The following is a 12,191-nucleotide window of genomic DNA, read 5'->3' on the forward strand; positions in this document are numbered from 1 at the left end:
AAAAGGCAAATTTAAGTTAAAAATGAAATTCTGACAGCATTTGTTATAACAGCTAAAGGTGAGGGAAAGAGTGATAGATCTAAGGAATAATTTTGAATTGAAATCCTACAAATGAATGATTGGTATTTCACTTAGAAAAGCACAGGTTCAGAGGGTTTCATTAAAACCTGGTATAGCTGAATGTGCCTTTATCCCAGTTTTGAGGTGTTCTTGCAGCTTATGGATTAGACTGGAACCAGTCAATGACAATTCTCGTTTTTATCCCAAACTGCAGTTTGTGGTTACAAGTGAGCTGAAGATTGTTTAAAATACCTCTTTTTCATTAGGAACATTTGTAAAAAAAAAAAGTATTTATGAGGTGGCAACAATCAGACAGGGAAAACAGAAAACATGCTAAGTTCCCAACTCTGCAAAAAAATGTAAGAATATGGTAACCTTCTATGCCTGAGTTCAGATGGATTACCCTTGTGCTTAAAGCTAAGCCTGTATTTAAGCCTTTGCTGTATCATATTTTGCTTAGTTTCTAGGAGCCTGCTGTTGGAGGTGGGCAGGTAGTGAGATTTGGAAATATGCCTTAGCGAGTGAGACAACTAAGCACAGCAAAAATCAAACCCGCAGAGCAGAATATAATACACCTCCTCTGACCTGAGCCATCCAGACACTGGATTTCCAGTCTAGCAGCTTAAAACCCATCTCTGCTGAGTGCTGAGCAATGGGAGGCAGAGGGGGCAATTCCTACCTCTTACTTTAGGCCAGGATGAATTACAGAGAGAAATGGTGCAGAGGAAACCTAAGTGACTGATCCAGATGAGCTGTCTAACTCCTGGACAATAAAGATAAATGGGAACAACTTAACTTCACATGTTGCCTAGCTTAACAAGGTATCTATGTAGTTGCTGCTCAACCTTGCTATGTCTCTCTGTGATTTGGGAAGCTTTGCACCCTGACACACGGCATTCTCATTTCTGAATTAGCCTTGGTTTTGTTACAAGGTTAAAAATTCAAAACCCAGTTCTTGAAATAGTAATGCAAACAATTTTTCTCCACACCTTTGGGAGAACTAGACCTGGTTCTGTGGGCAAACAGCACAAGAATCTGTTTCCTCTTAGAGGAAAAAGAGCTTTTTTACTCATGTTTGTCACCAATGTTTATGGGCAGCTCCACAGAAATGACTGCTGTATGAATGGGAGCATCAGGCTTATAACAGACCCAGAGAAATCAAGGGTAGAAACGAGTCTGGCTACTCTAAGTGTCCAGCTTGGACATCATGTCTCTGGACAAATTATCCACTTTGCCACCCAGTGTCCGCTTGAGGTCTCAGTGCTCTTTATGAACAGGTACTCAATGCTAAGGATGCTGTGCAAAAGATAGGCACCACCACCACTTCTCATTGATTCTCTATAAGTTCAATGGAAAGTCAGATGCCTGACTTTGAAGAGCTTGGCTCATTCTGGAGGTGATGGTGCAAGAGGGACATGTCTAGATGGCCCAAAACTGGGTTCTTCCACCCTTGGTCTTTCTGAATCACAAAGAAAGACTGTGGATCAAGTAATACTCTTCAAATTCCCATTGTTGCTTGTTTGTTTCTTTTCTCATAATTCTATTTTGTACGAAACACAATACTAGCAAAGGAGAAGATCTTTTGCCATTAAAAAAAACTTGTCTTATAAACAGCTTTGGCTTCTGTTTTTGCACCCCACTCATAGATGCGCCCACAGGCAGTTCCCTTGAATTCCTATTCCTGAAAGCTCTGATATCAGCTCTATAAAATGTATATTTAGGGAAAAGATAATAATTCCCCTTCAGCTACTGTCTCTGTTTACATTTGTAATCTGACTCAGCAATCTGCCTGGGCTGAGCAGATCGTATCAAAAAGTGAGTTACTTTTTCAGTGTACACTCTCCCAAAACCTTTTAAAAGCATAAATAAGAATATTTAGAGATTGTAGGTGACCCAGTTTAATGCTGAATATTTCCAACGCATACCTTGGGTGTCTCTTCCAACAAATCGTATTAAGAGGTTCTCAGCACATGAAAACAAAAAAACTGTACATGTTTATTAATCATATGTTGCTATTTGCAGTACTAAAAGAAAGTGAAAAAACCTTAAGTGGAAACAGATAAAAAAAATGTTTTTATCAGGCGAATACTCAAATGTCTTCTTTTTCTTCTCATTAGCCAAATGCAGATTGCATGGATGATATACCTCCAGACTTGGAAGCATCCATAGGAGGACCACCAACCAACCAGATAACGGGAGCCAGTGATATCACGGTGAATGAGAGCTCGGTAGCCCTGGATCCCCCGGTGCGGACTGTGGGAGTTCTACAAGTCATCCAAGATGTAGACTCCTTTCCCCAGGCTGGGGAGGGTAACTTCACAACAAGCAGTAAGTTTCTCTTTCTGGCAGAGTTTGCACCGAAATAAGCGTTTAGAAACCCAAATCACAAACTGATATCTAGTGCGGGAAAAAAAAAATGGCCTTTGAGGGCTTTTTTACTAGAGCGATGACCTTACTTTAAGCCTAGTGGAAACCTAAGGGGTGAGTGAATTTAAATGTCATGTCTTTCTGCTGTACTGCACTTTTCAGCCGGTGTGCAGATCTCTAATTGGAGTCCCTTGCGTGGGCAGAATGAGCTATTTCAGTCAACACAAACCAGTATAAACTTATGGTCATCTTCAGGTATTGTTTATAGTTCACCATGATAACCCACCCTGTATCCCCTGGGTTCTTTGTGAAGCAGACTGGTGCGTGTCCTTTGGCCTGCCTTTCCTCACTGGGCTATATGTTACCATGTTGAAGTTATCCTTACCTGCATTTCATAAAATAAATTGTAAATGCAGCAATCACTTTTAGTGCCTTTAGTCAAGAAAAAAAAGAATGCTGAATTCTGGTTTTGCCTTGCCTTTATCTCCTTACATCAACAGAAGCTCACCTGGTTGTTTATTCATACTTGAATGTATCACTTCGGAAGGACTGATGGTCAGAGTTCCTGTACTTGAAAATCTAAGCATAGTGAAATAACGCTGCCGATTTGTATGAAAAAGGAGAATTTTTCATGTTTTCACTGTGGTGCCCCACTTGTTTAAGGGAGGGGCACCATTTGAACCAGTAACTCTCAAAATGTCTTCATGCCTCTCTGTTCCTAAAAATGATGTTCTTTGTTGAAAATCTATTTCTGACAGTTTGAAAAGAATGTTGTCAGCTGTTTTGAGTGAGGATTGTACTAGTCTAAAATTCTCATTTTTAGGTAAAATAGCAGATCAGTAGAAAATACATACATGTTTGATACCAGTTGGTGGATTAGTATTGGCAAGACTATTGTAGAAAAACATCAGATATACTTGAAGGGAGGTAGAAGAATGTGATAAAATATAGGTTTGTTTATGGAGCCAGCATAGGCCCTGGAAAAAAAATTATACCTTTTCAACCATTTCTAGGTACTGGTCTGGGCCTGGGTGTGAAAAAGAAGGCAAGTAATAATATGATGTGTAAAAGGCAGGAGAGAGATGAAGGGACTAGGCCGAAATGATTTTACATTAGTCTCCTTACTCTGTGGAGAGATTTGATAATCACATTTTCTCTCATATTGCAGCCAGAGTCATGGCAGAGAAAATAACTTCTTGAAACGCTGGTCTTGCCACCTTAGCCATAATTGACCCAGCAGTGGATTTTTAAGTTCTCCATTTGTGGATTAGGCACTTATTTCAGGTTTGGTCCTTTTACTGTTTAAATCTTGCATGCAGCAAGGGGTGAGCAGCAAGGTTATAAGCCCTGCTGTCATCCCTGGCCAGTGTGTCAGCCGGTGGTGTACAGATTTCTTAAGCCTTCTTCAGTGCTAGCAAGAGCTGCTCAAAACAAGATGTTATTTTGTGCCTTCCATTAATTGTTTTTGAATGCATTTGAGGCTGATGTAAACCACAAAAGAAAGATTTTACTTCATGATGCCACAATGTAAATAAAGACTAGGCTTAGATGTTGGTTTCATCTGTACCCTCTTACCGCTCCAGAAGCAAGTAGCTCCCCTGGCAGATAATTATCCTTGTCCCCCTTTTTTTCCAAGGTCAACTATGGAAGCTGGGGAGGAAGGCCATAAGTGCCGTTTACACCTACAGCTGCATGGCACATGCTGAGAAGAGCTGCCAGCCTGGTGCAGAGCCCAGCACTAGGGTAGTCCGTGCTTTTCATCCCAGGATTTTGGCACATTGAGAAGCAGTTCTTCTGGTTTGTCATCAGGGTAATGATGGTGTTGAGTCAGCCAGGGAGCACAAGAACTCAGTAAATCTGCAGCCACTCTCTTCCCCTCCAGGTTTGTTTCCACAGTTTGCTGCAGGATTAGTATCAGTCCAAACACATTTGTTCTTCATTTTCCAAGTTTCCAGTTAAGTAACTGGGTGAAAAACTTGCTCTGAGCTGGCAGAGTACTGCAGGGCCTGCAGAGATGCTTTATTTTTTTCATTGGTCCCTCCATTTTTCCACTTGCTTTAAATTCCATTAAGCAATAGACACTAACACTGGGCAATCCTGAGGGCTGACAGCAAAGCGCATGGACAAGGAACTCGTGCTAAGACCAGTGATCTGTCCAGGCACACGGGTAATGTGGCAGCAAACTCTGGAGCTTCAGGAGATCTCCATTGCCTGGAGAGGCTGGCCATGTCTGGGGAGGGACTCTGAAAAGGGTTTTTCCCTGGCTATTAGAGAGACAGAAAGGGAGAAGGGAGCACGTGGGGGAAACTGGCCGATGGCCTGGGCTCAGTAAAGGGTGTGGGCCTCACAATGTCACAGGGGTAGCTTAGGACCCACTGCTAAACACAGACCTTTCCAGTTTTTTTGTGAGGAAAGAGGAGTCCTGAGGAAAGCTCAAAGGACCTAGGGAGCTTCCAAGCCCTGGTGCGTGCCTGCCTACACTGCACCTGTCACACACAGTCACGCAGGGAACTCTGCTTTGATCCTTGGTTAGGTGTCGTCATGCACCTATCACTGATATGTAGACATGAATCTTCATCTGGATTTCTCATCTCAAAGCGGAAAACAGTACTTGAATATTAGTCAGTGGCAGGTGTGCAAGTTTACATGCTGTCATCACCACATCCAGAGTGGTACAATTTGCAATATTTCCCAGAAACAGAACTGTTTGTCCATTTTTGCAGCAGAGCAACAGGGAAGAGGTCTTTGGTTGGATGCTGGGGGCTGATATCCAGCAGTGATAGAAATTCATCCCTCCAGCTGGTTTATGTGCATTTGGGGTGTTCAGGCCCTCTACAAGGTAGAACTTGGCATCTTAGGCAGCCTGAACTCTTAAGCTAGTGAAAGGGGAACATCCAGGACCACTGTATAGTTGTGGTATGAAACCAGATGCTAACTGAATCAGAGGGCAACTGCAGGCTAAATAACTGGGTCATAGCTGTCATATAGATGGGGCTTTATAGGCATTGGGTTTGTTTATTGGATTCAGGCATTGTATTTCTCATCTCAATAACACTCGTAGTTACACAACTGCGGAGCTTGCTGAGCGTGCCCTTTTTGTGAACTAGCCTGCCTGGGAATTTGTAAGTGATGATGCTGATTGCTCCTAGGAATCTTTGCTGAAGTTGCTAGCTTCTGGCCTCTTTATGTAGCGTTAGTGACCGGAGCATACGCCAAGGCTGAATCTATGCTAGAAATTTTTCTTCCTCATGTTATTGAATCTGTGCAGGCTACCTCCAGTGCAGTCTTGACTTGGCACTCTGCACCCACCACCCTGAGTCCTTATATCCCTCCTTATTCCTGGCAAAGTTCAGTGGTCCAGGAGGTGAAGGACTTGCTGCTTTCCTTCCACCCATTTCTGCATTTGCTTAACTGTTGTTGCATCCTTTTTGTTTGTTGATTAATCATTCTGGTATTGTTTTCTTGTTATGGGTTTAATTTCCCTGTCTGTGTTTCCAGTGAGCATTTAGAGCCAGAAGAGCTCCCGCAGTGTGTCTGGAGGGAGGATATTTCCAGAGTGCTGTTCACATCGGGTGCAATTCTGTCTCCATTGAAATTTGGTGGCAAAGCTCCCACCTACTTCAGTGGGGCCACATTTTCATTTCTGGAACTCAGCCAGTGCTTTTCTTTTTATTTCAGTGTGCGTGCTCAGCAGACATTTCCCCTTGTCTCCCTTCCTTTTTCTCCCCATGGACCTGAATAGATAATGTCTTCTGTGGGACCCTTGGTGATATGTTGTACTATAAACATTTGGATGGGACTTCATGTGGGGGTTCATCCCTAGAATACCTTACTAAACCAAGCGTCTCCTGCATAGTAGCACTGAACACTTAAAAATGGACCAGCAGTTTCCCTGAGCTGGCTTCTGCCAAGACCTAAGCCCTCATCAAGTCCCTTGGATGCATCTATAGCCCAAAGTCTGTTCAGTATATAGCCTTAGTGATTGTCTGCTTTTTGTGGTGGGATTTTATGCAGCATCCTGGGACAGTATCTTGTAATGTGCTATTTCTGTAATAAGTTGCTGAAAATAGATGGGTGGATGGATGGAAAAATTTAAAAACTAGAGTTGGAAAATAAAAGGGGGGAGGGAAGGGTGAAAAAATCAGGTGAAATACATTAGAGTTCGTCTCAGCTGAGTTTCCTGCTTTGACTCTATCACTTTTCAGCTCTCCAGGGTGTATGAAAGAAGATTAGCTAAGGATCTTTTTTCACAATAACGCATCATAGCAATCTGCATTGCCTGTTTTTTAGTAGTGAGTTATGCAAAATGCTAACATCTTTGGAAATTCCAGCACAGGTGGAATTTCCTGCTCTACAGATGATGTGAGTGTGAGCCGGACTTGGCTAAGATCTGAGCTAGAAGAAGCTCTGAGCTAGACCAGCTTTGGAGGAGCAGAAGGTAGATTGGGGAATTTGAGGAGGACATTGCAATAGTCTTTGTTTCAGACTCAGAGGGAATTGAATGATATCGTTACAAAAAAAGTAGTTCACTGGGAAAGAAGCATCTAAATATTTTAAAGGTTGTATGGTGACACTTGCGAGGAAAAAAAGTAGTTATGAATTTTTTTCATGTTTTATAACGTCAGTGGTCATTCATCTCCCTCAACCCACGTGGCACTTGTTAATTTCTGCAGTAGATAATGTGGACTGCCTGAGCCTTTGATCTCTGTTGGTAAATACCTCTGTTTTTTTCAGTTTAGACAAGCTTTTATATTCCTTTCAGTGGGATATCTCATCACACAGCATAAGGCCTCAGAAATCCCACCAGCACTGTCTCTATAGTTGGAGAAAGATCCATAAATAATTCTACTGCAAACATAGGCAGTAGTTTTAGTAGGAAAAACCACAAACTTTCCTCCAAGGTGTCATATCACCTGCAAAGTCAACCTAGTTTGGTGGGCTGTACAGCAGTGTGGGCAGTCTAGAGAATACCAGCGGTTCCTCTTCTGCCTCTCATTTTGTTCTTTCCATAAAACGCTGCCAACGTGTAGCTCATCATGACTGTTAGGACACTTTCAAGTTTCTTTGATAGCTCTTCATTAAATCTATTAATATAACTTCTCAAGTAATTATTTTGATCTGTGAGTGTCTAAAACGTCTTTGTGAAGAATAATTAGCCCTTGGAAGTGGATGAAAGTGCATGATAAGAATCTGTTGTCTTGCAACCACTTGATTGTTCCTCCTTGCTGTTAATGGGGTTTTTTTTAGGCAGAAAGTAAAGGGGGTGGAAAGGGTGGAAAAATCCCCTAGACAGTAGTTAACACGGAAAGTTATTAACACTTGCATTAGCACCTAACACTGTTCTGGAGACAGAATACTGATGGGACCTAGTTAAAGACTGAGCAGATTGAGTCCCATGTGCCTGGAGTATGACATAAGTCCTGATGGCTCTATTAAAAGCCTGTGCGGATGTTGCACTAAATAGTTATCATGGACTGAAAATTCCAGTGAGCTGAGGTCCTGGATTTGTTTTGAGACTTATACTAGTGCCAGCATAGCATTATTGGTGGTTTAGAAGGCCAGCAGTGGTTTGAAAGAGTCACCAAGTTAAACTTAACTGGCACTAAAAATGTGCTCCAGGTTATTACAGACACCTACAATACTCCTGTCAGGCTCTGTAAATGGACAGTGAAGTTTTCCTCTTATAAAACTCCTCTTCCTTTCCATATGTTAAGATGTGAAATACAGACAAAGTGTTTCTGTACAGCAAATTACAAAAAGGAATGTAAAAAATGCCATTAAACAAGGAGCAAATTTAAAGTCTAGTTTTTCTTATTTTCTATTTCACATCTGCTGTGTACATTGACATTGTGTACGGAGCAAGGATGAAACTGTTGGTTACCAAATCGCCATTCTTCCCTGCAGACACACTGAGCCGTGTCCCTGGCCCAGTCAGAGACCATGGTGAGTACATGCAGTAGTCTGGCCTAACCTCAGGCACCAAAAAGACTGCAGATCTTAAGAAACTTTCTTAATAATTGCCTCTAGGTAGAGATTTAGAGGAAAATGTTCTCCTTCAGTAGTGGAAGCTCTGTTTATAAGTCAGTCTCTACATATAAATGCTGTTTCAGTTACCAGCTTTCCCCTCTTTGTCCCAGATTACTTGCTCTGCCTCCATGTTGCCTTTCTGTTGTGCAGCTACTTTGTGAGCCCAAAGCAGAAGCTAACCAATACAACAGGAGGAAAGAAATGCAGAGCGCAATAGATGAACATATAAGCCAGCTTTCACAACACTATTGCCAAAAGCAAGCACGCTATCTCAAGCACAACTAGACCCTACACAGCTGTCTGTTTTGCCCAGAAATCAGGATAAACAAATAGGCAAAGCAAGCATGATGTTTCACATCTCATTTGAATGCTCATATCTGAGTATACAGGCATTTTATTAATGGTCAATGAATACGAGAGACATAATGGTTTTATTATGTGTTATGATGACAGTCAGTAAGGAAAAGTGCCATCATAAAAACTGCAATGGCACACAAGGACATCACTCCCAGTTGCTCTGGATGTGCATTGCACGTGTGCAGGAGAAAGGGGGATCTGAGGACTGGGATCAGTGATAACACAGCTTATATGTTTATTTATACTTGATTGTCTTAAGCAGACAGCTAGATAAGACATTGAACAAGAAAACTTTTAAAGCAAAGTGAACAAACAATGTAAAGTAAAATACAAGTCTGAACTGCAGGGAGACCGGATGACTTAATACTAGCTGATCTCTTTGATTTAAACCTGAGATTGAAAGCCTTGCCTTGCAAGAGATGTTCAGCATCTTGTATTTAATCTGCTTGATTATTTAGGACTTATTCTCACATCTCTAATGTCTGTGGAGTTTTTATTCTCATCAGTTTTTACACAAAAGCCTCCACTGAAATCATCAGCAAGTGCTATTTAAGATACAATGTGCTACCATGATACTGAATCTTTTTCTGACCAATTCAGGAACAAAGTCAAATGGGAGACACAAGGAACCAGCTTGGATCAGCACCGGAATTGGTGAAAGTAAGAATTAAGAAGACTGAGCAACAGCCCTCTAGCCAGGCAGGCAGATGAAAGGCAGGATTCCAGGGTCAGTCCTGCTGGTTGCTGCCATTATTCTTATAAGAGAAGAGAAGGCTCCGGGGAGATCTTATAGAAGCCTTCCAGTACCTAAAGGGGACCTACAAGAAAGCTGGAGAGGGACTTTTTACAAGGGCATGTAGTGTCCCTCAATTCAAGAAGGACAGGGAACTGCTGGAGAGAGTCCAGTGCAGGGCAACAAAGATGATTAAAGGAGTGGAGCATCTCCCTTATGAGGAAAGGCTGAGGGAGCTGGGTCTCTTTAGCTTGGAGGAGAGGAGACTGAGGGGTGACCTCATTAATGTTTACAAATATATAAAGGGTGAGTGTCATGAGGATGGAGCCAGGCTCTTCTCTGTGACAACCAAGAGTAGGAGAAGGGGTAATGGGTTCAAACTGGAACACAAGAGGTTCCAGTTATATTTGAGAAGAAATTTCTTCTCAGTGAGGGTGACAGAACACTGGAACAGGCTGCCCAGGGAGGTTATGGAGTCTCCTTCTCTGGAGACATTCAAAACCCACCTGGACATGTTCCTGTGTAACCTCATCTAAGTGTTCCTGCTCCGGCAGGGGGTTTGGACTAGATGATCCTTTGAGGTCCCTTCCAATCCCTAACATTCTGTGATTCTGTGATAGGACAAGGGGTAAGGGCTTAAACTGAAGGAGTATAGGTTTGTTTTAGATAAATATGACAAACCTTGCTTCAGATTTTGCCCCATGTGCATGGGATATTGAATTCAACTGAGATGTTGCTAAACTTTATTACTTCTTTATAATTGCTTGTTGAAAAGGTAGTGGCACCAGCAAATTGTCTTTCTGTGCGTGAAAAGCTACCAGTCTGTAACACTACGTCTCAGAGTAGGAGATTTTAGAAAAAATGACCCTCTGCCAGCCTGCTCTGGGAGAAGTAAGGAAATAGTTTGGAAGAAAAGCTATGATAGAAAGATCATATTTTCAGTTGTTGTCGCCTCAACAGTGCCTTGTTAAATTACCGTAATGGCTGTGTATTCCACAGGGTGGAACCCATTACTTTTGTTTGCAGTAGTTCATTCCTTCTCTCTCTTTTTTACCTTTTTTTTTTTTTTTAAATGAATCCTCCAGTTTTTGTCCGATAATGATTGAAAGATGCAAGTCCACTTCCATTGTAAAAAACTGAAAATAGACTCTAAATTTATATTCAGCTTCTAAAAGCCCTCTTTGCAGACTATATAAATGGTGTAATAATATGTCAATCTTTAATATTTTCTAAAAGTTTGTGAGGTCAAAATTTTGTTCTGGAACCACATGGAAACCTTCTGGAAACCACCACTTTTCAATGTGAGGAGGTCAAATTGAAGAACTTGAACGGAAAAGGAAAGCCAGAAGGGGTTAAAACAAAATTAATGTCATGGAATTTTGACACTAACTTTGCAGTAGTCTTCCCAAGGGAAATAATAACAAATCAGTGCAAACGCATTTACATTTTTTGAAGTTATACAGTTGGTTTTCAGAGAGCTTTTGTTATTTTTACTTTTCCAGGTACATATTGGTGCATAGGGCAATACCTCTTTCTTCTGCCTCTCTGAACTCAAAAAAGATGGAACAGGCATATGTATATATTCACTTAAAAGACTGAAACAGAGACAAAATGTGTTTTAATGCAGACAAACACTGTTTGAAATTTACTCTTTTCCAACTTTAGATTCACTTGTAGAGTGTTAGGGAAGTCTTGATGGTAGTGATGGTGTCCAAGTAACCTAATGAACATGTTTTCTATTAAATTCCAGCTGCAATTTGTTGAAACTTGAGTTGACCTTTCCCCCACACTGGTCCAGGAGGAAACTCTGAAAATGGGTGTCTTGGTCTTTATCATGTTCTTGTGAGTATTTCAGCAAGAGTCCCTGTTAAAAGCAACGGCTTGGAGAGGGTTTTCTGATGCCAGAAGTTGTTCACGTGAAACTAGATTGTGACTCCAAGCTTATATGAAAGGAAATGCTAGATTTATATGGCCTAAGACCAGTTTCTATTCATGTCCCTACTGGGTTGCCTACCAGCCAGTTCCAGGCCTTCAAGGGCACTTGGCCAGCAAGAAATTCTCCTGAGTCCTAGGACCAAGGTGCCCTTCAGGCACCTTTAGTGGCCTTTAGGTGAGGTTGAGTTCTGTCTTTTGGCTTAGTCTTGCTGCTTACTGTCCTGGTTGCCTCTCTCTGGGTTTTAATTGTCACATCAAACATTTCATAAGCAAATAAATTGAGCTCACCTTTTTGTGGCGTTACTTGTGTGACCCACGAGCAAGGAAAGCAACAGGAACTAGTCAGATAAGCAGGGACCATTCTTGCACCCTTGCTTGTGGCTGGGGAGATAAAACCATTTGTTTCCCATCTCGGGTCGAGGAATGAGGTCAAGTAAATCTGTGCTGTGTTCCTTTTTGCAAAGGCTCATTTTGGGCAGAAAGAGAGACAGGCAGGAAGGAGATGGGATCAGAGGAAGTCTCATATTAAATTAATTTAAAATCCTTAACTCAATACTTGTTAGTTTGGTCTCAGTTTTTGTAAAGGTTGATTTTTTTTTTCTTTACGTAAGGCATTTTTATAAATGTATTTTCATTCAAGATTCTAAGGTAGCGGGCCTGGCCTGGCAGATTAAAGATTTATATTTTAATGGGAAACCCAAAAATGTCAAAC

The 12,191-nt window shown here is 41.5% G+C and overlaps 1 protein-coding gene across 1 annotated transcript in view; it reads left to right on the top strand.

Moving 5' to 3' along the window:
• RNF150 (ring finger protein 150) overlaps positions 1-12,191 on the top strand; it is a 121,172-nt gene that overhangs the window by 87,057 nt on the left and 21,924 nt on the right. Inside the window, exon 6 of the mRNA XM_005499879.3 lies at positions 2,178-2,388. Within this exon, the coding sequence (XP_005499936.2) occupies positions 2,178-2,388 (211 nt within the window). The remainder of the gene's footprint in view (positions 1-2,177; positions 2,389-12,191) is intronic.

This window comes from Columba livia, chromosome 4 (genome assembly GCF_036013475.1).
Source record: "Columba livia isolate bColLiv1 breed racing homer chromosome 4, bColLiv1.pat.W.v2, whole genome shotgun sequence".
NCBI classification, from domain to species: domain Eukaryota; kingdom Metazoa; phylum Chordata; class Aves; order Columbiformes; family Columbidae; genus Columba; species Columba livia.